Source organism: Amblyomma americanum, chromosome 4 (assembly GCF_052857255.1).
Source record: "Amblyomma americanum isolate KBUSLIRL-KWMA chromosome 4, ASM5285725v1, whole genome shotgun sequence".
Taxonomy (NCBI): domain Eukaryota; kingdom Metazoa; phylum Arthropoda; class Arachnida; order Ixodida; family Ixodidae; genus Amblyomma; species Amblyomma americanum.
The window spans coordinates 191,875,951-191,901,278 of record NC_135500.1 but is presented as its reverse complement, the minus strand read 5'-3'; the positions used below and the strand labels follow the sequence as shown (position 1 = coordinate 191,901,278).

The 25,328-nt window shown below is 52.6% G+C and overlaps 1 protein-coding gene across 3 annotated transcripts in view; it reads left to right on the top strand.

Moving 5' to 3' along the window:
- LOC144128900 (tudor domain-containing protein 3-like) overlaps window positions 1–25,328 on the top strand; it is a 142,054-nt gene that overhangs the window by 113,628 nt on the left and 3,098 nt on the right. For all 3 annotated transcript variants that reach the window (XR_013313841.1, XR_013313840.1, XM_077662687.1), the window contains exon 12: window positions 24,252–24,377. Coding sequence is in view for 1 of the 3 variants with exons in the window: in XM_077662687.1 (XP_077518813.1) it covers window positions 24,252–24,377 (126 nt within the window). In the remaining 2 variants the exon portion in view is untranslated. The remainder of the gene's footprint in view (window positions 1–24,251; window positions 24,378–25,328) is intronic.

The following is a 25,328-nucleotide window of genomic DNA, read 5'->3' as shown; positions in this document are numbered from 1 at the left end:
GCGCGTTCCAAGCGCACGCAAGGAGGAGGAGCGGGCTTGCGCGCGCCCCGTTCCTTTTCCCGCGGGTTTTTGTTCTGTTCGCCACTTGGGCTAGCTGGGTTTCCGCGCCGCGGCGAGAGGAAAAACCCGCGCACCGACCGTTCTCGATTGGAACACCGCTCCGTCGTGGCGGGGAGCCGCGGTGCGTTCGTAATAGGTGCGGCGTTCCCTTCGATCGGCCCGCTGTACTGTCTTATTCGTCCCCGCTGGCGAAGTGCCGCCGCCGCCGTTGACAACAGCGCTGCGGCTGCTGCTCCTCCTATTAGGGGACGCGCGCCAGGTAGACATGCGTGGGAGGCGATGCGCGGTGATTGATCGGAGAAAGGCCTGGAGCGGCGCAGCGTTGTGCTTTTCTTGATGTCATAGCTGTTCGCTTGCTTCTACTCCATCCGTTCGCTGGGTATAAAGGAGTATGCAAGGAGGAGACAGAGCAGTCTGTCGAGGTTGTACAGGCGCGCATTCCGTCAGCGTAGAAATGTGGCGTGTTTCATCGCCCAGCATGCATTGTCACCTCCGCCTTTGATTGCTTCATTCTGTCTGGCTTACAGAGAACGGCGGTGATTGGAGGTTCGGGAATCCTTGTTGGTTCTGTGGGCGCGAGTTAATATCTGCAGCATTTCCTGTGGTGCCCTTGTAGCTTGGTTGACGCAAATTGTGCGCGAAATGGCGAAAAATATGGAAGCTGTCGCCGTCAATTCGTCGCACCGCGTTTGAAGACTGCGAGCATTTTCCCCTAAATAGAATGGCGCAGGTTCAAAATGGGACCGTTTCCATATTACGCACTATACGAAACACCGTGTGTGCTATGTAGTATTCGACAGAATGATGAAGTGCGTTTCCGGAGTCAAAGTGAAGGATCGTGGGAAAATTTCTCCTATCGCTGCTTATAATAATAATAATATTTGGTTTTTGGTGGAAAGGAAATGGCGCAGTATCTGTCTCATATATCGTTGGACACCTGAACCGCGCCGTAAGGGAAGGGATAAAGGAGGGAGTGAAAGAAGAGAGGAACAAATAGGTCCGTAGTGGAGGGCTCCGGAATAATTTCGACCACCTGGGGATCTTTAACGTGCGCTGACATCGCACAGCACACGGGCGCCTGAGCGTTTTTTCCTCCATAAAAACGCAGCCGCCGCGGTCGGGTTCGAACCCGGGAACTCCGGATCAGTAGTCGAGCGCCCTAACCACTGAGCCGCCGCGGCGGGGCCCTATCGCTGCTTCCGGTTCCGGCTTTCTCACCCTTTGATCGCAGTCGCTGCTTTGATCGACCTTAGAGTGGCTTTAGCCTATACGAGGCGCTCGATGCGTGCACAGCTGCTGAAGAACCTAATAACGCGACACTGTTAAGGTCCTCGTTCAGCTGAATACCCGGTGGCGTAGTTGTGTCGAGAAACTCACGTCATGCGTTACGTCACGAGTGTATGTCCGAAATGACAATAATTGAAAAGAGGACTTGTAATGTGAATAAAGGTGAAATTTATTTGCATAAATTTTAGGACCGACGACCCTGGATCGCCAGCCAGGCATGCTACCGACTAGGCCACGCAGGCATGTTGACTTGGCTGAGGCACTGGGAGGGGGGGCTGCTGTTAGCTTAATTTGAAGCTTAGTAATGTGGTATTTAGTGGACTGATCTAGAGACATGCTAATTACTGAGATACTAATTAGATTAACTTCGTGTTCGTAAACTTCAGTGTGGAAGAGTTCAAACGCAAGAACGTGGAAGTTTACTGTCTTGTGATAACCGTGGTAATGTGTGAATGTGAACAAAGAACAGTGATCTACTGTGTGTGAAGAGAAACCGCTGAAGGGAGCTGTTAACACCGTCGGCCCTTAAAGGCGGAGCTTAAGCTTCCCTGAAATTTTTTCTTCAGCTTTGTTGTGAAGGCGGGGCTACAGCTTGATTCAGTGGGACTGACGAAGTTCTTTTCAATTCGACCGAGCTCATAGTCGACGTGAAAAGAAATTGAAGGCTCTGTAATAGACCTTTTTTTTTTTTGTCTTCAGCTGCGTAGGATGGCTTGTCGCTCCACTGAGTCACTTCCATCAGACACGTGCGCTCGGTAGTGCTTACTTCGTTCGAAGCGATAGTTACGGCCGTCAGCTCCGAAATCGAAACAACGCTGCGTCCGGAACATTAATGTATCAGCGACCTTATATTGCGCTCCTACGCGGCGCATTAATCCGCTTTTGGCGAGTTATCCCGGTAATGTGGGCCCAAACATTTCGTCGATGCAAAAGCCGTATCGAAGTCATACAAAACTGCCACGCGGGCTGCAGTCTGAATCACGGTATAAGACACTCTGTTCCGCCTTGACTGCCTTCTCCACCGTGTCATTAAACCGCTTGGGCGAAATTGACGACGGACAAACCGCGAAAGATCGTCACGCGAACCTTCCGTTTAGGGGAAAACCCTCGGGAAGGTGGAGCGACTTTCTCTAGCGGGGAATAATTGGTTCGGTGCGCTGGGGGGGGGGGGGGGCATCATCGCGACTCCTCGTCCGACGAATCGACATTTTCCACCGGGAAGTGCAGTTTTCGAAAATGCTAGAATGAATGCCCTCGTGACGCGGTGTTCTGCAGCGAACCAAAGACAAAGTTTTTGTTTTTTTTTTTTCAACGTCGGAAACCCTGTCCTCATGTGGCAACCGCTTATGTACCGCCGACTCGCCGCTTCATGTATAGTCAGTCGCTCGCGTGTGTGCACCGTTTTTATTCGCTCTAGGCAGATGTTTTAGCGAAAGCCACGAAGGTAACTATAAAGCGCGGGAGTGTGGTTGTTTCTCAACACCAGGTCTATTCGTGTCTCAACTCATCGTTGTCCAGGCTAGCACTCAGTTTTCTCGGTCGTGCGCCTGTTATGCGATGTCGCGTGAGCTGTTTCGCAGGAAAACTTTTGAACGCGGCAGCGTTAAAGGGGCTGTGAAACACCTAATGAGGAGAGGGGACATCAACTTGCTCAATCACTGCCTTGTGTTGTCATGAACACCTGAGCCAAATACACTTCTACAAGCAGCAGAGGACGCGAAAATTGGCGAGCCCTTTCCGGCGACTTTTTCATGCTCGCACCCTCCTCCGTCGCTCGCATCTACGTATACATGTTGAGCGATGGCTATTGGTTAGATTCTTTCAGACGTCAGACAGCTACTAAGGCCGCGGCCAATAAGCCGCGTATCTCCGGCGGGTCAGGAAGCTCTCCCCCGGAGGTGGGGCCGGCGGAAGAGCGCCGACCTTCCAGCGTGCAAAAATTGACGAGAGGAGAGGGAAAGGCGCGAAGACGCTGAAATTCAAATTTTGACTAATAATAACTTTGTTTCTACAAAGCGCATTAAAAAATTCTTCCTGGACACTATTCGTGAAGCGGCGTGCTTCAATATCCCATGCATGCCGCAACTTTATTAGAGCCCCTTTAAAGGCACCGTTATACGCAGAAAATCCGGCGTCGGCGTTGTGAGCAATAAATAGTGTGGTGTAGTGTGGCCCTGGCAGCCAACCCCAGAGAAGCAGCCTAGGTGTGCTGCGTAGGTCACGTGACCTTGTGGCGTCATCACAACTCGCCCACCGGATATTGAGCAAACCAACCACCCTGGCAGGGGGCAGTTAAGTTAACGGTTGATCGCTAGAGGTTGCTCGGGAGGAACAACTTGGATCGCACAGTACCCACCGGTGGCAATTACACCTGCCATCGCAGGGCAGTGGCTAATCGCTGAACCGCTACAACACTGCGCTAAGGCGCCCGTGTGCTGTGCGATGTCAGTGCACGCTAAAGATCCCCAGGTGGTCGAAATTATTCCGGAGCCCTCCACTACGGCACCTCCTTCTTCCTTCCCTCTTTCACTCTCTCCCTTATCCCTTCCCTTACGGCGCGGTTCAGGTGTCCAACGATATATGAGACAGATACTGCGCCATTTCCTTTTCCCCCAAAACCAATTTAAAAAATAAAAAAAAAACTGCGCCAGGAGTGGTGTGAGGACTCCCGGGGACATATGAATGCAAAGCCGAGACTGACAAATTCCGCATATATGAGCATTAACTCATTAAAGCTATCGCGTCATACCCTTAGGGCGGAGCTGAAGTGTCACCTGCAATTTTTTCCACGGCGGCTGCTCTCCAACGCAAGGTGTTAGAGCCGTGCTCTTTTTGCTCCCCGTGTATACAACGCACTCTCTCTCCGCGTGAGTGTTTGTGCGTCGGCACGCCTCGTTACCCTCGCTGCTTTTGCGTTGCGCGGGTCCCGCTTGTGTTTGCGGAAGGGATACATCGGCGTGACAGAAAAACATTGCTCGATATAGTCAGTATCTGACAGTGCTGCGATATGCGTATACGGAGGGAGGATGATGCGTAAGGTCGGTGCTTGCGCAGCATGGCTTTGTCATTCGCCGCACAACTGTGCCCTCCCATAAAGATAAATGTGGAAAAGTTTTGATTGTGCGTGATGAGGTCTTGCTGTGGAAAAAATTTGGTTCATGAACTTCAATTAGTTCATTAATTAAACGCGAAAATTACACTTTGACGTCACAATAGCTCCGTGTTTCGTGTCAACAAAACTTTCTCCGCATGATTACGTCATTCTGTGAAGATAAATGTGCAAAACTTTGATTGCGTTAGATAGTGTGAGAAGATACCTTGCTGTGGGAAAAATTTGGTTGACGAATTTTAATTAGTTAATTATTTAAACGCGAAAACTACATTTGGACGTCACAGTAGCCACGGCCGTCGACATAGCACCTGGATGTCAAAACAGCCACGGACGTCGAAATAGCACATGGATGTGAAAACAAAAAACAAATAAAAATGAAAATAAATACTACGTGTACTGGCATCATGGAAAAAACCCGCGTTCTAGAAAGTTCCATGCTTTCGCATTCCTCCACGTAAGCAGACTGAAGTGCCCTGGTAATTTTTTTAGTGCGTTCGTTGGGAATGACCATGTATTCGACGAGGCACGTATGAACAGAAGCAGTGGATTCTTTCTCAGTAGAAAAAAAATAAATAAAATGCGCCACATTGTGAACAGCACGCGCGGGGCACACTGAGGAGGTTACTGCGTAGTGCGCAACAGAAGGTAGAGTGCCGAGTTTTCGGAACTCACCCATGATTGGTTTGTTGCTCAGCAAACCCGACAATCGCGGTGCCTGTGCAGCGCTCCTGTGCGGAGAGGAGACGCGTAGGCCCGGGTGTTTACGCGAAATGCCGATACCTTTTCGTGGGCGACGTTACGAAACGTCGGGGGCAGCGCACGAGTGGCAAAAGCGTGTAGGGGTCGGGTGGCGTTTACGAAAGCCGAGCACGGAACCGAATGGGGTGAATAAGGGGGGTTTAGGAGAGCCATAACTGTCTCTCCTAGTGGTTGGGACGCCCGTGCCCTCACACGTAGAAGTATTGAGATGTCACGCATAAAGGACAGCAGTAGAGTCGGAACTATTCGCTCGACTGGACGTGAATGGTATTGACTGCGGTCCTATAGCGGCAGTTTGTCGGCCGAGAATGGACCGATAGTAGTGAAAGAGAGGTGTGGTTGGAGTGACGCTTTTTTCCGCGAGAGTTTTTCCGCTTGTCCCGAGCACAAAGAACGCGACCTTCGCCAGTCGCGTGCAGGCGAGCGGGTTCCGAGCTCCGACTTGTTTGGCCTTGCTAACGCGCGCTGCGGACGGACGCCGTTTGGGGGGCTTGTTTGCGGCGGCGTGTTCGACTCGAGCACATGCACGGCTGCACGCCGCCCGATTCGCGGGGCGGGGGCAAGCTCGAGTTGCGACTCGGGACCCGCCCTCATTAGCGGCCACGTGCACTACCGTCCGTGGAAAGACCCTGATTTGCCTAATTGCGGCCTAATTTGCCGCGGGGCTCTGCGATAAACTGCTCGAAATAAAAGTGCGCCCGCCGAGGAGGAAAGGGTTCGGCGCAGAGTTCGTCAGGCGTATTTGTTGCCTCACGCTTGGAAGCGCTAAGCCACAGTGGAGGATAGGCGGCGTCTTTTAAAGAACAAGTTGTCGAACGGCCCGTCAATTAGTGAACAATGAACAATGCGGGCCAGCTATGGGGTGGAAGTAGAATCGTGGTGTTGCACTGACGCAAGCTTTGTAAAACGTAGCTGCTGCAAAAGCTTGAAAAAAGAAATGAATAAAAACCGCGGAGCCTGGTAAATAAATTACAGGAGCACTGGGGTGACGTGGTTGATTTGGCAGAATTTTTGCCGCATTGGCCGGGTTTTTTTTTAAGGACATTGGACACGTGTCGGCGAGGAAGAAGCTGGAACTAATTTGTACTCCGCGACAACTTGTCTTGGCAATGGAGCAGAAGCCACAGAATTGAAACATGCCGTCTCTTCCTACGCTGAGCAGTATAGTGCGCGGTTGCAATTAATAGTTTTCTTTTAAAACATAATATACTAGTAATACCGGCAATTTAAAGCATGTTTCTAACATACCCGCTAACTTTCAACGTTAGAGAGTCAAGGCGAAGGCAGTTTCCCTGATTACAACGAATTTTATATGCACGTCTTGTTGCAAGAAACGTCCATAGATGGCGCCAGCTGCAGCAGCGACGGAGCGAATTAACCGCGCAGAAAGCAACGCGCCAGGCGGCCTGGCCCGCACGTACTCCGGCCGGACTGCTTGGCGGAGTGACATAGTTACGAACACTCCACACCCTTGTAAGCCTTCCCCTCATTGCCAAGAGACGTTGTCGCCGAGTATAGGGCCGAATTTACCGCTGGGTAGAAACAGGAGCGTTATACTACTAGGGATTATATATACTACACCGACCCACTCTTTCGCCTGAATCCACCCGCTATAATCCCAACTAACTCACATTAATTCACCCACTGATTTCCACTAGTACAGCCACTAATCCCCACTAGTCCACCTTTGTCCAACTTCTAGGGTGGGCGTACTTCCAGAATTAAGGGGCTTCTTTGATATATTTGGGAATGGGCCAACTTCCAAATGCTATCGCATTTTCTTCTTTAAGAACGTGGCTGAGAATGGCCGATGTTTTTCTGTGGGTGCTGCGTGTTTCCGCCACAGACAGGCACTCTCTTCCAACGTCGCATATGAGAGAAATGAAGGGGTGGTTGGCCAACCGGCAACGCACACGCATTCGCGGAGGCTGCTTCGCTTTCTAAGCAACGGGCGCGAAGCTATGCGACTCGGTTCCGGAATTCTCTCCCTCGTTAGCATCGCAAAGGAGGATCTCGCTCGTCGGCATCGGTGCAGCTGACCTTGGCGCCCAAGCGCGCATGTTGATCCAGGGGAGCAACACATTGCGCCTTCCTTCCCACCGCGCCGCCTCCGAGGTGCGGCGCGTGCTGCGAACATTGAACGACGGATGCGGGAGCGTCCACTGATCCTCTGCGTCCGTTTTCTTTTTGCCTCCTCCACCCGCGCTTCCTCACGCCTTTCTCTTCTCTTGCTCCCACTTTCACCTCTCTCTCTCTTTGCCACACATATTCTGCGCGTCAAGGAATGCGACCGGGTGCTTCGAATGTCGCAGACTCTCCCGGACGCCGCGCTGTTGCACACTGCTGTGTGCGTCTGTAATCTCGTTTCTACTCTGCCTCTCATCTACCACCGTCACGAGAAGGTGGCACCGAAAGGAGCAAGGAGACAGCCGTTGCCGTTTTTTGCTGCTTCTGATACGTGTGCGGGTTAAGGGAGCGGGCGCAAGGAGGAAGGAAGGAGAGGGAGGCAGCGAATTTTTCTACCGACGATTCGTCTTCGCTTTCGTTCGCGCGGTTGCTGCCTCTGCTGCGGGGGCGTTGAACCGTTCGCGCGCGTCGCCGGTGCCGGTGACAACAGCGCACACGGCGAGGCTACGGCGCGTCTGTGCGGCGTGTTATGCGCTCGCGGGCCTCAGTAACATACCACTCCTCCCACTCCGCCTTTCTCTGCCTCACGCTCCCTGGCGCCCGCGCACACCTTTCCAGCTTCCTCTCACCCTGCGGGGTCCTTCGCCCGAGGAAAGCCAAGAGCAAAAGTAATCCCCGAGTGGGTTCTTTGTTCGCCTGGCGCGCGCTGGCGACGCATGACTGGCGTTTTTCGCGAGCCTCGAGCATGCCGCGCGACACTCGCGGCCGACTTGGCGCCGCTCTCAGAGCCCTGCTGGGCTCATGAAAACGCAATCTCCACTGTTCTTTGCTCTTTCTGCATGCTTTCTCACCAGCGGCGGTGGTAGCAACTGCGTTATCGAAGGCCCTCTTTCTCGTGCGCTCTGTCTGTCTCTCCCTCTCTCTCTCTCTCTCTCTCTCTCTCTCTCTCTCTCTCTCTCTCTCTCTCTCTCTCTCTCTCTCTGTGTGTGTGTGTGTGTGTGTGTGTGTGTGTGTGTGTGTGTGTGTGTGTGTGTGTGTGTGTGTGTGTGTGTGTGTGTGTGTGTGTGTGTGAGAGAGAGAGAGAGAGAGAGATAATGTTCTCTGGTGACCGGAGCGAACGGAAAAGAAATGGGTTTTTGTTCGAGGCAGCAGATTGACACCGGGGCGAAAGTGGGGGTGTCCTTGCCTATCGCTTTCAGTCGGTGTGGAGGAGAGGTGGACGACAGGTATGCGGTGTAGGAAGATGCAAAAAAAAGAGGATAAGGAGAAAAAGGGGAAGAAAGGCAGGGAGAGTGGTGGCAGCAGTGCGGACGAGAGGAAGAAATTGATTGGATGCTGAGATGATTGGAGCGGTTTCGACTTGCGGCACAGAATCTAAGCAGCAACTTCGGCAAGGGTGCTGAGGTAGGCTGCGGCCGCAACTGCCCTACGTTTCCTTTGTTTCTTTGGTATTCGCCGAATTACTTGCGGGAATAGTGGAGTAACGTTTTTCATTGTTATATATCTGTAGCAGTAATTATAATAAAAACAAACAAATTTACACCGTGTAAAACATCTGAGCGGCCTTTAAGGTCTCCTGCCTGCGTTACTGTTTGGATGAAATGTTTCGCAGTTCTGTGCCGAATATGCAATGCATTCTCGCTTTGTGAATGTGGTCTTCGTTTTGAAAATCAGTTGGTGTCTCCTTTGTTTCCCTTTTACCGAGTCAGTTGATGGAGAGCCGAATTCGGAAGGTGGTTCGTGCGTGCAAAGGCCTTGTTTGTGATTGGCCAGTTGGTGGTGCGCAGCCGTCCAACGGTCCGGTATAGTGAAGGCGCCGTGCTTTTGCGAGCCACTCTTGCGTGCGATTTGCGAATTCCATTAGCTGGAGCCACCTTCATTATTTTCGCCAACGCCGCTGGTTTGTACAGTCGAGCCCGGATATTTCGAATTATTGGCTATATCGAATACACACTGTCCCCTTGGAAACGCTGTGTAAATGTGTAGGAAAGTCGCGCAGTATATCGCACTACAGTTTCGTCGGTCATTTGATATCTCGAACTTCGCGCCGCTCCCCTGCATGTGGCGCTTCTTACAACGACGGTCTTCGATCACTTTTCGAGCACAGTGACGGGCCGGCTGCGAGCCCTTGGGCATCTGTTGGCAGCGCTGTGAAACCGTGCGACAAAGTGAACGGGGGGTGTGCTTGACTGTGGCCTTCTATCCTCTGTACTCATTTTCCACACCGCATCGCTGTCATGCGGTGAAGCCAGCCTAGCGGTGGCCGTTGCCTGGCGTGCTTCGCTGCGGAAGGATTTGCGGAAACCAAATGTGCCTTAATTTTAATGCGATTGCTTTAAAGTCTCCCCCCACCAGCACATAAATCCACCACTGAGCTGAGTGCATCCCGCAACTATCTTGTCGAGCCTAGCTGCAGCGCGCGCTAGAAAGCAAGAGCCGGAGCCAAGTATGTGGCTTTGGCGTGCCCGCGCCGTAGTTTCGGAGAGTACTCATGCACTGTCCCTCTAATACCGTTGTGGAAGGTATACGGTTGCAGACAAGCTAATTAGTGGCTGAAATTAACTAACCCATTAATTACCTAGGGCTCACGATTCGCGCTTTTGCCGCAGTCATGGCTCTGGCTTTTCCTTACAGCTGTCGCGAGTCGCAAGGTCGCCGCGACCGCAGTGATGATTTGATGGCGGGTGTGAGAACAGCGCTCGTAGTTCGGGCCCCGGTGAGCTTCAGACGCCGCCAGTTGTGTAGCTTGCACAATGCTGCACGCATTTAATGCGAACTGATCGTAACAACGTTACCCCGTAAGCGTTGCGACCCGCGCGCGTTGTGCAACGGCGGCGCTCTTCGCGACAGTCCTCGCGGCCATGTCACGAATCGACGCGCCCCCTTCTTCGTTTTGCGTGACGCATCGCGACTGCGGAGACGCTGTGTTATTACGAGGAGCGTGGTTTTTATGCCACGGGACATCATGCCGCACCGTCTTCTTTGTACATTGTGTCGCGTTTCGTGCTTCTTGACGGCCCGATTCGTGGAGTACTTTCTTTTTGTTTGCTTTTGGATCGCGAACACGCCGTACCGCGCTGCATGTCCCAGATGCGTCGAGCTCTGTTGCGTGCTTTTGCGAGGGGGCAGAAGGCGGCCCGGGCCGAGAGTAATTAAGCACGCCGCGTGACAGCGAAGGAGAAAATGTCGTGCGTGCTGCGTCGTCGCTCTGTCTAAATCTCACGGAGTCTCTCTCCTTCTTGTTTTGTTTGTTTGTTTTGCGGTGCGTGGGAGGCCTTTTGCCTTCTTCTATTCCACGTGCTGCAATTCACGCTGCAGCTTTGCCAACAGATAGGCCTCAGGCAGAGGATAAGGTCGATCGTCTTGGGGCTGATTGGAACTCTGGCGCACTTCAAAGTTTGCCCTAGTTTGATAATACTAATTTCACAAATGGCGCTAGCTAAAGTGAGATCCGCTCTTTTTACTGCGGATGTGCTTAGTGAATTATAGGCATTGCTTTCTTGTTCGTTCACAACTCGCTGGCGGTATCTAAATGCCTTCATCTCTCCCTGTGACATTTTCGCAAAACCATTATGTATATTTTTGCGTGTACATCAACGACCTGTGTTTCGTTGTTGAATAGCGGCCGCTGTGGCTTTCTGTCATGTCCAGCACTAGGTCGCAGGTTCGGTGCTTGGCCCTGGCTGCCGTGTTTCTGCGAATACGACTTGCAGAAGTGCGTTCCGAGATTTGCGTTCATGCCGTGTATCCGCACCCGGTTATGGCGAACCACATGTTCCCCGAGGCCAGGAACAATAAATGTAACCTTTGTGGCGCGAGAGGGACTCATGAACACATAATATGGGAATGCCCGTACTCTCCCTGTGGGACGCACAATATAGACAGTGGAGACACCTGGGAGAACCTGCTGCGCAGCTCGGACCCTGAGCTCCAGCTCCTGCTCGTCCAACTTGCTGAGGAGGCTGCTGGGAGCCAAGACCTCCCAGCCTGCATCTGAGGCGGCGGCACCCGCCCCCTGACCTGCTTGTGTGTGTGTGTGTGGGGGGGGGGGGGGGGGATCACCTTATTCGTTGGACATTAAAATTTATTCCATCTATCTATCATGCCGCGTACGACCCCTGATATAGCCGCGTTGCCAAGCCTGAGTTAACGTGTTCCTCGTGGGCCCGGCTGTGGGCGCCTTGACACCGACAAACGCACCGATTTGTTTCTAATACGCGCGAATTAAACGAGCTGCCATTAATAGTGCACGGCTGTCATTCGGAGGCGGCGTACGTGGTCGACCTTCGCCTATTAAGCGCCGCGAAACACGCGGCCGCGGCGGGCGGAGAAGAAAATAAAGTAGGCGAACGAGGGTTGTAGGTACGCACATACATATAGCGAGCCTAATTGGCGGTCGTACGAGATCGCGGCGCGCTGTCCCGACAGCTGCCAACGCGTATCTGTGCGCCGATCGCGATCGCCGGCGGGAACTCTCTGCGCGAGCGGAGGAAGGGGGAAAGGGGCCGATATTGAGAGGGTGTCGGGTTTACACGCTCGGGCGTAACACGCGCTTTACGCGCGAAAGTGGCCGTTCCGGTGCGCAGCAGTTTCTCGGTGGCCGCATGCAATGTGCCCTTGGATGTCGCCGGCCGTTCTAAGCATTGGCGCCAGAAGTGCGTTGTCGTGTGGAGTTGCTTTTACATTCATTTGTTAAACCCCAGCGATTAGTTCTCAGTTCGCGAATGCCATTTGGCTACCAGAAGGAAAACCTCCCGATGGACATTAAACATTTCAGGGGGCACTTTGGTGATCTAAAGTGTGCGAGGCAACGGCCTTTCCGCGCGACTTTGGCTGCTACTGTTGCTGCCTTTGTGAACCACCAATTAATGGTTTAATACTAACTACTAATTAAGGGTATATAACTACCACTCTGCTAACTTTATCTACTAGCTACTAATTAATGGCTAACTACTAATTGATCGTTAATTATTAATTTAATCGTTGGAAGTGACTATTTACTGATGACTAGTATTAGTTATGACTTGTTAACTAGTTAGTTGCTGGATGTAACGGACGCCGGACAGATCCATGGCCGCGAGTATGAGCCATTAAAGGCTTTCCCTTTAAAACTCCCATGCACGTCCTGCGGACGTTCAGGACGTCACCAGAATGTCCACGGGAGCTCCAGTGCTCATTGGGCTATGGTTAGTTTTGGGCCGATTATGAACCGACCGTGACCACCACCCCGCGATTGGACGCGACCAGCACCACCGTCGCCGGGCATCGAGACGAGCAGTGGTTGTAAGGCATGCGCCTCGTCTACAACGACGTTGGGTTGTGTGAAAGACTTGCATCGTGGGCAACACCCTTCGGTTCACTTTCAGCCGGAAAAACGTGAAAGATCCATTGAGAAACGGAGGCGACGAGGTCGCTATAGCGGTGAAGGTTTTCTCAGGTAATGATTGAGGTTTACTACGAAAGTGACTGTACAGGAACACAACTTTGTGGCTTGAGAAAAGGGAGCACGGAAGGATGGGATAAGGAAAGAGAGGGGTAGGGAAGGAGAAAACAATGGAAGGGAAGAAAGATAGAAAGGAAGAAAGAAAACGCGAGATAATCGTTCGTGACCTGAACCCTCCTTTAATCGCCATCAGCGCCTTTAAGTTAGTCGGCAAACCCGGCCTCTCTTCGGTGTATATTTCCCTTTCCGGTTTGTTAAGTGCTCGGCAGTGGCAGAAGTTTAGCTCATCGCTGCCGTTACACGAGCGCGAACTTTTCCTCCCTCGCGTCTTCGTTGAGTTCTCGAGAAAGCCTTTTCGGCGTGAACCGGCTGACATTATTGATGGAAACGCGAGACATTCACATCCTGCGCCTGTGGTATTCTGCCCCAAGCTCGACTTTCCTCTGGCGGTGTTGTAATTCACGGGAGCTGCGTGCTGGTGCAGTAGCGCGGCGTTATATACCGCATTTGAGTTCAGTGTCGAAAACGCCCGTTGTTTGAGGTGCCGGTACGCGAGCGCACAGGCGCTCAAAATTTACGTGGGACCAATCGCTACAACGCCCCTGATTGATTTCAGTGCAACCTTGGGACGTATAAGTGGCGTTGCTGTAATTCAGCTCGGACTGCCAATAAACTGTAGTGTCGCATAGTACAGTAACACACTTCCGCTGTCGGCGTTTTGCGCGAATGGCCGCTCATTCTTAGTGGCAGTAGTCGGGCGCAACTCAAGAACGAAGCGTCTTTTCTCCGTCAAAAGACCCCCTTCCAGCCAATGGCGTCTGCCGATTCTCATAAACATAGCTTGACCATGCAATGGGATTATACCCTTTCATTTGTCACTCCCTGCATTGTCACGCTAGCAGGGTCTTGAGAATCAGCCGGCGCCATTGGCTGGAAGGGGGCCCTTCGACGGAGAAAAGCCGCTTGGTTCTTGAGTTGTATCCAGCTGTAGTCAAGTGCTTTGGTGGGAGGCTCGGACAGCGCTGTGTTTCAACGTCTTCATTTGATTTGTACCCTGCTCCGTATCGTGAGCTGTTGATGGCTTGGTGCTTTCGCGCTGTCCGCGACACAGCATCGCCGCGGGAGAGGCTGTTGTTTTTGTTCATCTAACTACGCAATGTGTATACGAACGTTGCGGGAGTGTTCAGCTAGACGCGATGTGGGCGCAGTAATCGCTCGCCGCTCCCTTGTCTGCTGCGTCCCACTGGTAGTTTCTTGCGCGAAAACCTCTTTGGCGATGTCTGAAACAAGGGCTGATATGTCGGCATAAGACCGCTGTATATATATAAAATATATATGGCAGCTAGCCGAATATGCATAGGGGCGGTAGAGGAATGGACTCCGGTCTGGTCAGCCCCCCCCCCCCCCCCCCCCCCCCCCCCCCCCCCCCCCCCCCGCCCCGAATATTCGAGTATTCGAAGCGCGCGCTTCTAATCATGGTCCGCATAAAAGCGCGCGAGAAGGAAATGACGTGCCTGGTGCGGGCTGGTCGCCTCGTTTTTCAAGGTCGCACACGCCGTCCTGTCTCGGTCGGGGATGTATAAGCGTGCTGCTTAGATAGGCTGTGTTTGCGTCATCTCGTTGGTGCTCCGCGATTGTGCCTTACAGGCGACCTCACAGCTGACTGCCACTTCATATATAGGGTTACGGCACTCAGGCGTTTCAGCTGCCTGTGGTGCATTTACTCAAATAAGCCAGAGCCTTTGTTTGTGGGCCTGTGGGCGCGAATTATGTGCTGCTCGCCTTCACAAAATGGCCTTGTGGGGAGAGCCAGTGACGTGAACCTTATTTTGTACTTTGTTTTTTAATTACACGTACGTGTAAGTACAAGTGCATGCCTTGATATATATACAGCGTCGTCGCGGGCGGGAGTTCTCGCTCGCTTGGCGTGCTCTCTCAGTTCTTTGACTCTGTTCCTCACCAAGTTACCGGCCGCGTCACTTAGAATGTGGCGCATCTGTCCCTCGCCGTCTTTTATTTTAATCTACTTCACTCAGTTTTCTTAAACACTACTTTCTCGCCCCCGTAAAATCCACGGGTTATCTAGATCCCGCGACGCGTATAGTAAAACCTACACGCAGGCCGCCCATCCTTCGCATTCCCGGCGCGTCCTCCGCAGCGCAGCGCCTGGCCGGGAATATCGCCAGTCGAGGCGCGCAGCGCAGGGCGGCGGCGTACGCCGTCCTTGGGGGAAGGAGAAGAAAAAAAAGAGAACCTGCTTTCCGCGATGTGCCTCGTACGCCCCTGCTTCGTGCTTCGTTTCGCTAAATCCGTGCTCTGTTGTAGAAGCTGTAGAAAGCCGACGTCGTTCAACGACGAGCAAACTAGCGTGACAGTCAACTGTGGTCGCGAACGTCGTGTTGGCTCGCGCGACCACGTCGTTCGATTTCCGTATTCGAAAAGGCTCTCGTAGGCGAGAGCGCCGTTGTGTTCGTCATATGGACGAGCTGTAGCGAATTGTGGCTGTGGTTCACCAGGACACTGCATGGTATAAGCGTAGCGCGCCGCTCGCCGCTGATGATGCCCTGTCGTCCCGTAGCGCCGCGCTTCGAGATGAGGAGCGGGTTTTTGGGAGATGATGCCTGAGAGGGGGAGGCCATTGTTTCTTTTCCTCCTCTCTTTTCTCCGGAGTCTGCGAGATGTGGCGTGTGCGTGTGTGCGTGCGTGCACACTAGCATGTTCAAATAGTAGCGCTACTTGCATGTATGCGAGTCGTGTTGCGGCTGTGGTGGGAGTCCATTGTTGCGAGAGGCGTGTTTGCCCCGGCTGCATGTGTGCCCATTCATTCCGGCTGTCCAACCGAAGACCGCTTTGCTTGCTTGTTTTTTCTTTCTCCCGCGGTTATAATCACCTCGTTCTTGCCAGCTGCTTGGAGAGGGTTTCTTTGTTTCGCTTATTGACGCATTTGATTGCTCGGTAGTTGTAATGTGTGGAAAGGCGCCGTAATGGATAACTATAGCGAGTTTCTAAACTGTAGCACAACCAGCGCTTTCTCGCGCTTATGAAAAGTGTGTGTGTCACACAGCGTCTCTCGCGTGCATAGCCCGCTTGTTTTCATCGCGACGTGCGTACCAGCCAGCGGGCTTTACCTCACAGCCTCGTAGTATGCAGGAGAGGAAGCCCTTGAGCTACGTTCACCGCGACGTTTTGGCTAAGGACAGCGAGAGAAAAAAGACGCAGTGAATAAATTATGTGCTACTTAGAGTATACTAAGTCGTAAATTGGAATGCGCCTAAACTGGTCTTCCTCTTTCGCATTTAATTTCTTTTTTGGCCCTGGCATTTTTTTTTCTGGTCTGAACGCCCGCGGTTATTTTCAGTCGGGCAAAACCCCAAGTAAGGCTAGCAACCACTGCTAGCCACAAAAGTTGCGCCTGCAACGAGCTTCTGCGCGCACGCTAACATTCTGCGAACTGGCACGTTCTGCGGTATGCGCTGGGAGATATGTTCGCGCTCGAATTCGGCAATGCGAGCGCGCGCACGCGTTCGCACACCTGTGTGATATCTAATAGCGAATGCGCAGCATCGGCGAATGGGATTCCCCTGCTCAGTGAACTCGCACGCGTGCGTTAAAAGCGTGTGTCCACTACCGAGGTCGCCATTAGAAAAAGAGTCTGGTAAAATAGCTTAGGTTCGAAAGGGAAGGGGGGGGGGGGGCATATTTTCGCGTCCTTTTACGTTGAACTGCTGCCACGTTAAGCAACCATGGAACCACACTGGCGTGAGACAAGCTTAGCGAATCTGGGCCTATGCCCCCGTTTCCGTCTAGCGTCTAACCACCTGAGAAGAATAGCGAACTGGGTGAGTTGCTGACCGACTGTACGCGGGCTCTGCTGTAGGAGCCGTAATTAATACACCAGGGGCCTATTGGCGGCACTGGAGGAATGGAAGGCCAGCAAAGTCCGACTCGTGTCAGGCGTCCTGTCGCAACAGCTGAAGACGAAGCTTCGGAACGTCGCCGAAGACGGCGCGCTGTGTGAGGTTAGAGCCCGTGTGCGAGGGCCATAAGCCGCGCCCCGCTGTGGGCTGGATCGTCTGCATTTTACAAATGCGCTTCCCGGCAGCGGGTGACAGTGGCCTCTGAGAATACATTTGTAGTAGGATATGCCATTTTTCGCTGTGATGCAGTTAGAAATTTCTGCGTGCATTAGCCCACAAAGGACTTACTGGAAGACCGTGATCAGACAGTAGAAGTTTTTTGGCATACCGGAGACGTACTACCGAATACGTGTACCGGTTTAGCGGACGCCTCCTGCGCAAGCTCAGTGGCCCTGACTGCCTGTACACATCTCTGAGCTTGTGCGGTAGGCGTCCGGTAGTAGTCTCCGCTACGCTGAAAACGTCTACCGTATGGTTTTAGCACAGCGGAGACGTTCTGGCGTAGACGTATACTGGCCCAGACGGGCGCCTTGATGCGCATGCGCAGTCGGCATGGGAGACTTGCATCTGCCACCGCGCATGCGCTGCAGGCGTCCGTATGGTCCAGTATACGTCTACGCCAGTACGTCTCTGCTGTGCTAAAACTCTCCATTAGCGAAGTACGAGTTTGTGCATTTTCTGTATGCGTAAGGTGTGTAAATGAGGCACTTTTTTTTTCTATTGACGATGACATGGACGTCGGCGAGACACGGTGCTCTGGCTCTCGAAAGAGGCGCTAAGCACCCTTTTTTGTTCGCAGCGCTGTTCCGGGAGACGAATCAAATTCGCGCGCGCACCACTTTTTGTCGGGGACAGGGTCTGATGAGATCTCGAAGCGAAAGGTTTCGCGACGCGTCAGTCGACTTGCAGTGAGGCGAGGTCGACGCGCAGCGCCTCTGACAGGCGCCGAAGATGTCATTAGTCGGCCCCATTGGGCACCCCGTCGTCGAGGTGCGGACGGATAGGTGGCTTCTCGCGTAATAGACGCAGGCAGGGGGAAAAGACGGCGGCTTCCGCAGGAGGCCGTGCACCCCGGAAAGGGGGACGTCTACGGAACAAGCACGTAGAACGACGCGGTAGATGATCTCTGTGCGCAGTGTCTGCGACAAGCTGCAGCGCGCTGTTAACGCGGCCGACCTTCCGTCTTGTATTCGCGCGCTAACTGGGCGATGCTTTCCCGCTAAGGGGAGGAGGTGGGGGGATAGAGACGGGGTGCCGGTGAAGGCAGGCGACGAACGGAACGCGGCGTCACGCTTCCCTGGAGTTCCTCCTCATTAGGCTTAGTGAGTCGTCGTTCTCGCGGCCCCGGCTCGACCGAAGATGGTGAGGGGGGGTGTGCGCAAACGCGAGGCGACCCTCGAGCGATGCCTGCCCCCTTTCTCTAACCTCGTTGCTTCTGCGCCGTGGCCTTGGTTGCGCTAGCGCTTGTGCCGGATGTGCTCCTGCCGATCGGTGCCGTACCCGCCTCTCCTTTGTTTTTCCTCATGCGTTGCGTTGCCTGCCGAAGAACGACTAGCGAGCCCCGTTGGGCTGTTCGGTACCCTCACCCCCGGACCGAAGGCGAGCACGGTGGGTGAGAGAGAGAGAGAGAGTCTCGTTGTTTCGCCAGAAGTTCTCTGCTCGGCGGCGAGTGCTCGACCCTTCTTCCGTCCGACGCATCGGCGGGCGATCGGGAATGCGACCCGGTCGCGGCCTTGTCGCGCGGTTGACTGCTATCGTCTGTTGCGTCGGTCGCGCGCACACGCACTTTCTCCTTGGGTTGTTGAGGGTGGTGATCCCAGGACGCCTTGCCGCCTGACTTGGCGCAGCTCGGCCGTTGATGGTAACCTTCCGGTCGACGCAACCGCGCCGGAACATGCGCCGCAGATGCACGTGCCGCTCGCGCCGTTGCGTTGGTCGCCGCCTAATGGCGCGACGTGCGGGGTGAAGCGGGCGAAGCCGAGCCGCCGTAACGATAGAGGCTTGCGCGCGACGCTCATCGGAGCATAGGGAGCCCGCGGCCCCGCCATTTCTCAATAAAGGGAACGCACGCTCGCGTTACTGCTAATGTGTTTGCGCAGGTGCGATGAAGCCGCGTTCGCTTGATGAAGGCGCACAACGGTTTGTGTGCGCGTGCAGAGATTCTAATTGGATATTGACTGCGTTCTCCCGTACGTGTTTCTGTTTTCAGACTAATTCACTCGGTTTCCAGACAAGGTCACACCTGTTGCGTAAGCGCTTTCCTTTTGCAAGCCTCTTTCGACGGGCCGTTCCCTCGTCTCGACTGCGTGTTCACCGATAAAAAAAAAATGTGCTTGGACTTTTACTTTAGGCACTTGCGCGGATTTCCCTGGAACAGTGCGTCCTCTTGTACAGCCCTCCCCCTGGTTTTTATTTCACGTAATCTCCCAGATCGGTGCTCGTAACGAAGATGAACCTGTTTTCGCTCAAACTGTGGCGTGGGCGTACGCAGTGGATCATCGCGACGGAAATGAGATGCTGTCGTAGTCAGTCGGGGTCGCCCCGCAAAGCGCGGGTTCAGAATGGAGTGGCCGCCCTTGTGTGCCAGTTGGATTATAAGCGGTCGTGAACCTTGCGGGAAAGCCAGTTGCAACGGGAGAAACGTTGAAGCTGTGCTCATCAGTCGGTTCTGCCGTGCAGCTCCGCTTCAATTAACCGCCTCTATTTTCAGAGCTTCGGCGTCTCTTGCGTAAAGCACTATCGGCGGGACGCTAACATCGAAGGCACCTCCTCCACTCGTCCCGCGAACCCCGTTTTCTCGCGCACCGCTGTTCGTATTGCTGTCTGCAGTAGATGTGAAGTACGCCAAAGCTCACTGAAACCGGGGAACGCATAAGGGAATGTTTTATTTTTTAGTTAATAAGCACTACTTAACACGGTTCCAACCAAGAATGTTGTGTGAAGCTTGACCTTGAGGGGGGACATTAGGCAGCCAAGCTTGACCTTGAGGGGTGACATTAGGCAGCCCGGAGTTTAAAAAAACTATTGCCGCGACTGGGTTTCGAACCAGCAGCAGGGCGAACAGATCAGCTTCCCTGGCCACCGAACGAGAGCACTATAGGCTGTCGCCGCATCCGATCACGCCTCGTATTGAACTAAACACACAAGCTGTTACATAAAGCAAAACTATGAGCCAATCAGGCTAAACGCATGCTTTCGCACTTGTACTCTCTCTAACCCCGTTCAAACCCCGCCACATTTAAATCTTTGGTGTCCATCAATGGGAAATTATTATCGGAACCATCTTTTACTTGAAAGATAGCTGATCAGGAAGTATAGAAGGAAAACAATCACACGCCTCCGGTGGGATCCGAACCCGTGACCTCCGCATGAAGCGTGGGGTTCTCTACCAACTGAGCTCCGACGGCGGCAGTCCAGTCGAGGATGTTTGCGTTACGTGTAACCTAACCTTGAGAGTGTTCACCAGCGCGACCCTCGTGTAGAGAAGATGCCTCCAGTATATAGAGAGATTCAGTGAGCGTTTCAGAAGAGGATGTCGAGCCACTTCCTCGCGAGGCACGCGGAGATTTCCTTTTGGAAGTGGCGGCTTTGTTCGGTGGCTGGAGTGCGATGTCCGTGGCTTTCCATTTTCAGCGTTTCCTGACCACCCGAGCTTTCTCGAAGGCCACTTTTAGCTTTTTCCTCTAGTGTAGGCCGGACCCACGCTTGCATGCGTTCACCTTTACGTTGATAGTTTATTTTTTTCTCACTAATCGTGCTTTTAGCAGCAAAAGAAAAAAAATCAAATCACGAATTATTATTTGTTTGTTAAACTCGACTTGCGGCGTCGATTTCTTTGGGACTTCTGCACCACCCACGTGTTGGGATGCTTGCGAGCCATCGGTCCAAATGCTTTCACGCGCAGTTCGAGATGCCTGAAACTCGTTTCTGGGATTAGTTTTTCTGCCCCGCCGCGTTGGCTCAGTGGTTAGGGCGCTCGACTACTGATCCGGAGTTCCCGGGTTCGAACCCGACTGCGGCGACCGCGTTTCGATGGAGGAAAAACGCTAAGGCGCCCGTGTGCTGTGCGATGTCAGTGCACGTTAAAGATCCCCAGGTGGTCGAAATTATTCCGGAGCCCTCCACTACGGCACCTCTTCTTCCTTTCTTCTTTCACTCCCCCCTTTATGCCTTTCCTTAAGGCGCGGTTCAGGTGTCCAACGATATGTGAGACAGATACTTCGCCATTTCCTTTCCCCCAAAACCAATTATTATTATTAGTTTTTCTTCTTAGTGTCGCAACCTTCTTTTGTGAGCCATGAAGCTGCACCCAAGATGTTATGTTGAATACATAGTCGGTCCAAGTGGTTGCTATGCATTAGCGAAAAGGAGTAGCCGGAGCCGCTGTGCAGCACCAACCTCTCCTTTACTATTCACGTGAAAAAAAAAAGAGGAAAAAGGAGCTTGCGAGGAAAGCTCCAAATTAAACGCTTACACACACTCGCACGCATGCACAGGCACGCGATGGAATGACTATAAATAATACACCCATGATATTGTGCCGACATCCGCGGACGGGAGTTAGTTTGCAGTTAAATATTTGCTATATATATATATATATATATATATATATATATGTGTGTGTGTGTGTGTGTGTGTGTGTGTGTGTGTGTGTGTGTGTGTGTGTGTGTGTGTGTGTGTGTACTTGGGGCTTTTACGGATAATCGGGTGGAATGCATTTCCCCCACTAATATACTCGTATTTTTTTTATTTCGCTACTACTTTGTAGTCTATCTTATGCCCTTCGTGAGTAACGCCGTTCGGTGCATGCCTGGCCAAACGAGTGTCCCGACTGATATGGTCCCGACTAATTTTCACTATGACTTTTTTTTCTCATGTGCTATTTTTTTGTGAATTCAAAATGTAACAAACAAAGAGCTAGAGGAAAGAAAAACCTGGTCTTCGTTTACGCCGCATACCGTGCGTGTTGGTTATAAGCGCCGAGGGAGAAGCCGCTTTTTTTTTTTCGAGTCCGGACAACAGCTGGGCCACCGAGCACGCCTTGGCTTCCTGCTACCGGGTACGGCTTTTTGTCTTCTTCGAGGGCGTTGTTTCTGTGGGAAATCGATAGGCGGCGGTGGCATTCCTCGCCTCCCCGCAGAGACCTTCGCGAGGCTGTTCGCCCGCATTCGTGAATCGCGTCCTTTTAATCTCACCTCGGTCCCCGGGACCCGCCCGCCGGGACCTTCGGCGTGCCCGCATGCGCCGCTTGAATTTTGAATGCTGCCCCTGGAAAGCTTGCGTGTATGTGCCTATATAGTTGCCAGAAGTCGGGCGCCAATTCTTACCGGCGCGCCAAAAATATTGCGTTGCTGTTTAGCTTATTCTTCCTCGCGCGCGTGCGTGTTCCGTATCCCGCGCAGAACAATATCAATTGTTGGCGCTACGAAGGGCCGTGCAATTTCCATGCGGCGGAAGTAATGCGGACACGTCAGTGGCTTCCTGGAGCGATTTGTTTTCCTTGTTTTACCGTTAGCGTATGTGATTGCACCTGTTTTCTGGCGCACGTGGTGCCTCACGCCGGGTTACGTATATACGTTCAGCACTTATGCAACGCTTCTCGAATCCCTCGAGAGCTCTGAATTGCGCTTCGTCTGCCGGATTCACATTTTATTCTCCCGGTAGATTTGCAGCTTTCGCGAGTGTTTCGGTGCGTGTGCACTTACGCATATTTATAGGCCTTGCATAATCCCGCTTTTTTTTTTAAGTTCAGCCTTTTTTTTTTTTCAGAGCCTTCGTTTCTCACTTACTTCGCTCCTCTTGGCTCGTCTTGGCTAGCTGTAGGGCTGCAGGCAGCTCGTACATATTGGAACGGCGCGTATTTAGACCGAAATTCTGTATTTGTACTAGTTCCCGGGTTCGAACCCGACCGTGGCTGCTGCGTTTTTATGGAGGCGAAACGCTAAGGCGCCCGTGTGCTGTGCGATGTCAGCGCACGTTAAAGATCCCCAGGTGGTCGAAATTATTCCGGAGCCCTCCACTACGACACCTCGTTCTCCCTTTCTTCTTTCACTCCCTCCTTTATCCCTTCCCTTACGGCGCGGTTCAGGTGTCCGCCGAGATATACGAGACAGATACTGCGCCATTTCCTTTCCCCAAAAACCAATTATTATTATTATTATTATTATTATTATTATTATTATTATTATTATTATTATTATTATTATTAGCTGTTAAAATTATTTAGCATTCACAGAGCCCGCCGTCTGGATACCGTGGTGTCACGCTCCGGTCACAGCCGGTCGTAAGTTGCGTGCAAAAGCGGATTCAGATGCGAGCACTGGCGCCGCAGTATACGCCCACTTAATGGGTCTTTTAGACGGTGAATGGGTGCACCACTTGCGGCGCGTTGCGAGGATCGCACTCCGCACGATGCAGCGAAATTAGGCGCACGCCGGCCGTCGGCTGAGTTGCGGTTCTTTCTCTCTGCCATGACTTTTAACAAAAGCCTTACTGCATACGCCGGTCTTCAGTTTCATCTCAGCTAAACGGAGACTCAGGAGGAGGAAAGAAACGTACATTTGCCGTCGTGGTACGGCTGTGCGCAGCACGGAATCTTGCAGCGAGTGCCGCGACTGTGAATGCGCATAAAACACTGCGCATTTTCTGCTTCCTGGTGGGCCTCTGCTCCGTCTGGTCCACAACAGTGGCGCCACAGCATAGGAGACGGCTGTGTGTGTTATTCGTGGTGCGGTCCATGGCAGCAAACGGGGACATCACAGTCCTGTCAGTTTTGACGCATCCCACGTGGATGACGCTGGCGACGACGTGCAGTCGACGCTCGAGCAGTGCGCCAAAATCCCTCGCTCTTTTTCTGACAACCAGCCTGTTTCTGAATGAGGGCGTTATGAGCGCCCCCGGCCGCATTGTAGATCCACTTGCGGGGATGCGCGGGCTTTACTTGGATTTTCACGCAGCAGGGACATCTCGGCTAAAAATAGAAATTTCAGTTGGTAACAATGGGCCACGGTACGAGGCGTCCTGTCCTACTCCGCTGACAAATCACAACAGTGAACAAAATCAGCTTTTTAATGCTTGACTGTATGTGAAACAATGCCAGATACATCAAAAATCTTCAGCTTATAATTTCGTCTCGTGGTTCGGCGGTCCTGAGTTTGGACGGAGCTTCACTGCAGTCTTGATTGCATCCGGCTATACACTCTACACAGAAAAGAGTAAAAAGGGAGTAAACTCTCCTCTAGTGCACTCCCTTTCATAAAAGAGAGTGCAGTAAAGGACAGCTTACACCCTTTTTAGTCTCATATAGGCGTATTCCGACTGCTGTAGGGGAACTTCGTTCCATCATGTGCGTGCGTTGAATGAGTGTGCGTGTACTGCGAATTGTTTTCACAGCAGTCGGAGGAAATTTGCACTTGTCTCTCTCTTGTTCTGTGCATCAATGATCAGCACCCGTAGATGTGCCGATGTGTTTGCAGATGCTGGTGATGTGTTTGTGCTGAGGTGTAGATGTGTTCATCACGTGCCACCCCCTGTCATTCTGGCGCAGTTCTACCGGGCCGTGGTGCACGAGGTGTCTGCCAACGGGAACACGTGCGTGGTCAAATTCGTTGACTACGGCAACCACGAGGAGGTGCTCTGCTCGGATGTGCAGACCGTGTCGCTCGTCCAGTGGGTGAGTGGCTCTCCGATTGAGGCTGGAGTTTGGACACTTTCCTGCTTACCTTCTGGAGCACCGCAAAACTCAGTGCTTTTGCCAAAGATGGCTTGTGACTCATTTAGCCTCTACTTACCGAACACAGTGTAGAGGGAACTGGATGAATTGTTGGGTGTCACGCTCGTGTATGTTTTTCGCGGTCATATGTCAGGCTGTTCATGCGAAAGGAAGTGCAGAGGAGCGGAGTAGTATTTAGTTTAGTTTATGCGAGTTTAACGTCCCAGATCGACTCAGACTATGAGGGACACCATAGTGGAGGGCTCCGGAAATTTCGGCCACTTGGGGTTCTTTAACGTGCACTGACATTGCAAAGTACACGGGCCTCTAGAATTTTTGTGCCAAGAAGATGGTGGGTGATGGAATGCCCTATGCTGATTCGATGGTACTTGCTCTTTAAGGTGGCGTATTGTTCGCTTTGAAGCATATAAAATTTCATTTCGGTGCTTGGAAAGTGAAGGAGCTTTGAAGTCGTCTGCCGGAGTCGAATGGAACACAGGAGCCGTGCGGCGAATGATTTTTATGGCTCCCCTTGCGCTAGGCCTCACGTTGAGAGGTGCACTGCGTTGACTGCACAGACGAATCTGGATGCACTATTTACACCTGCGTTCTGTTTCGCTAAAACAACACCTTGGTATGTAGGGGAATGGGCTCCTCAGCGGTCTGCAGGGCACTAAAGCGTGTAGCCTTGTGGGAGCAGCAGCTCACTTCAGCGAATCAGGGACCGAGTTTGCAAAGCTCTTTGCATGGAGGTACCGACCCTGATTGGCCACTGTGCGCGTGCGCCAGCCAAAGAGCAACTGTTTCTTCGTGAGACCAGCGATGAGGTTACGGTCCTGATTAGCTGAGGCCACCGCTGCAGATTTTACGGGGATGCATGGTATTGTCGTAAAGCGTAAAGCTTAGACGTAT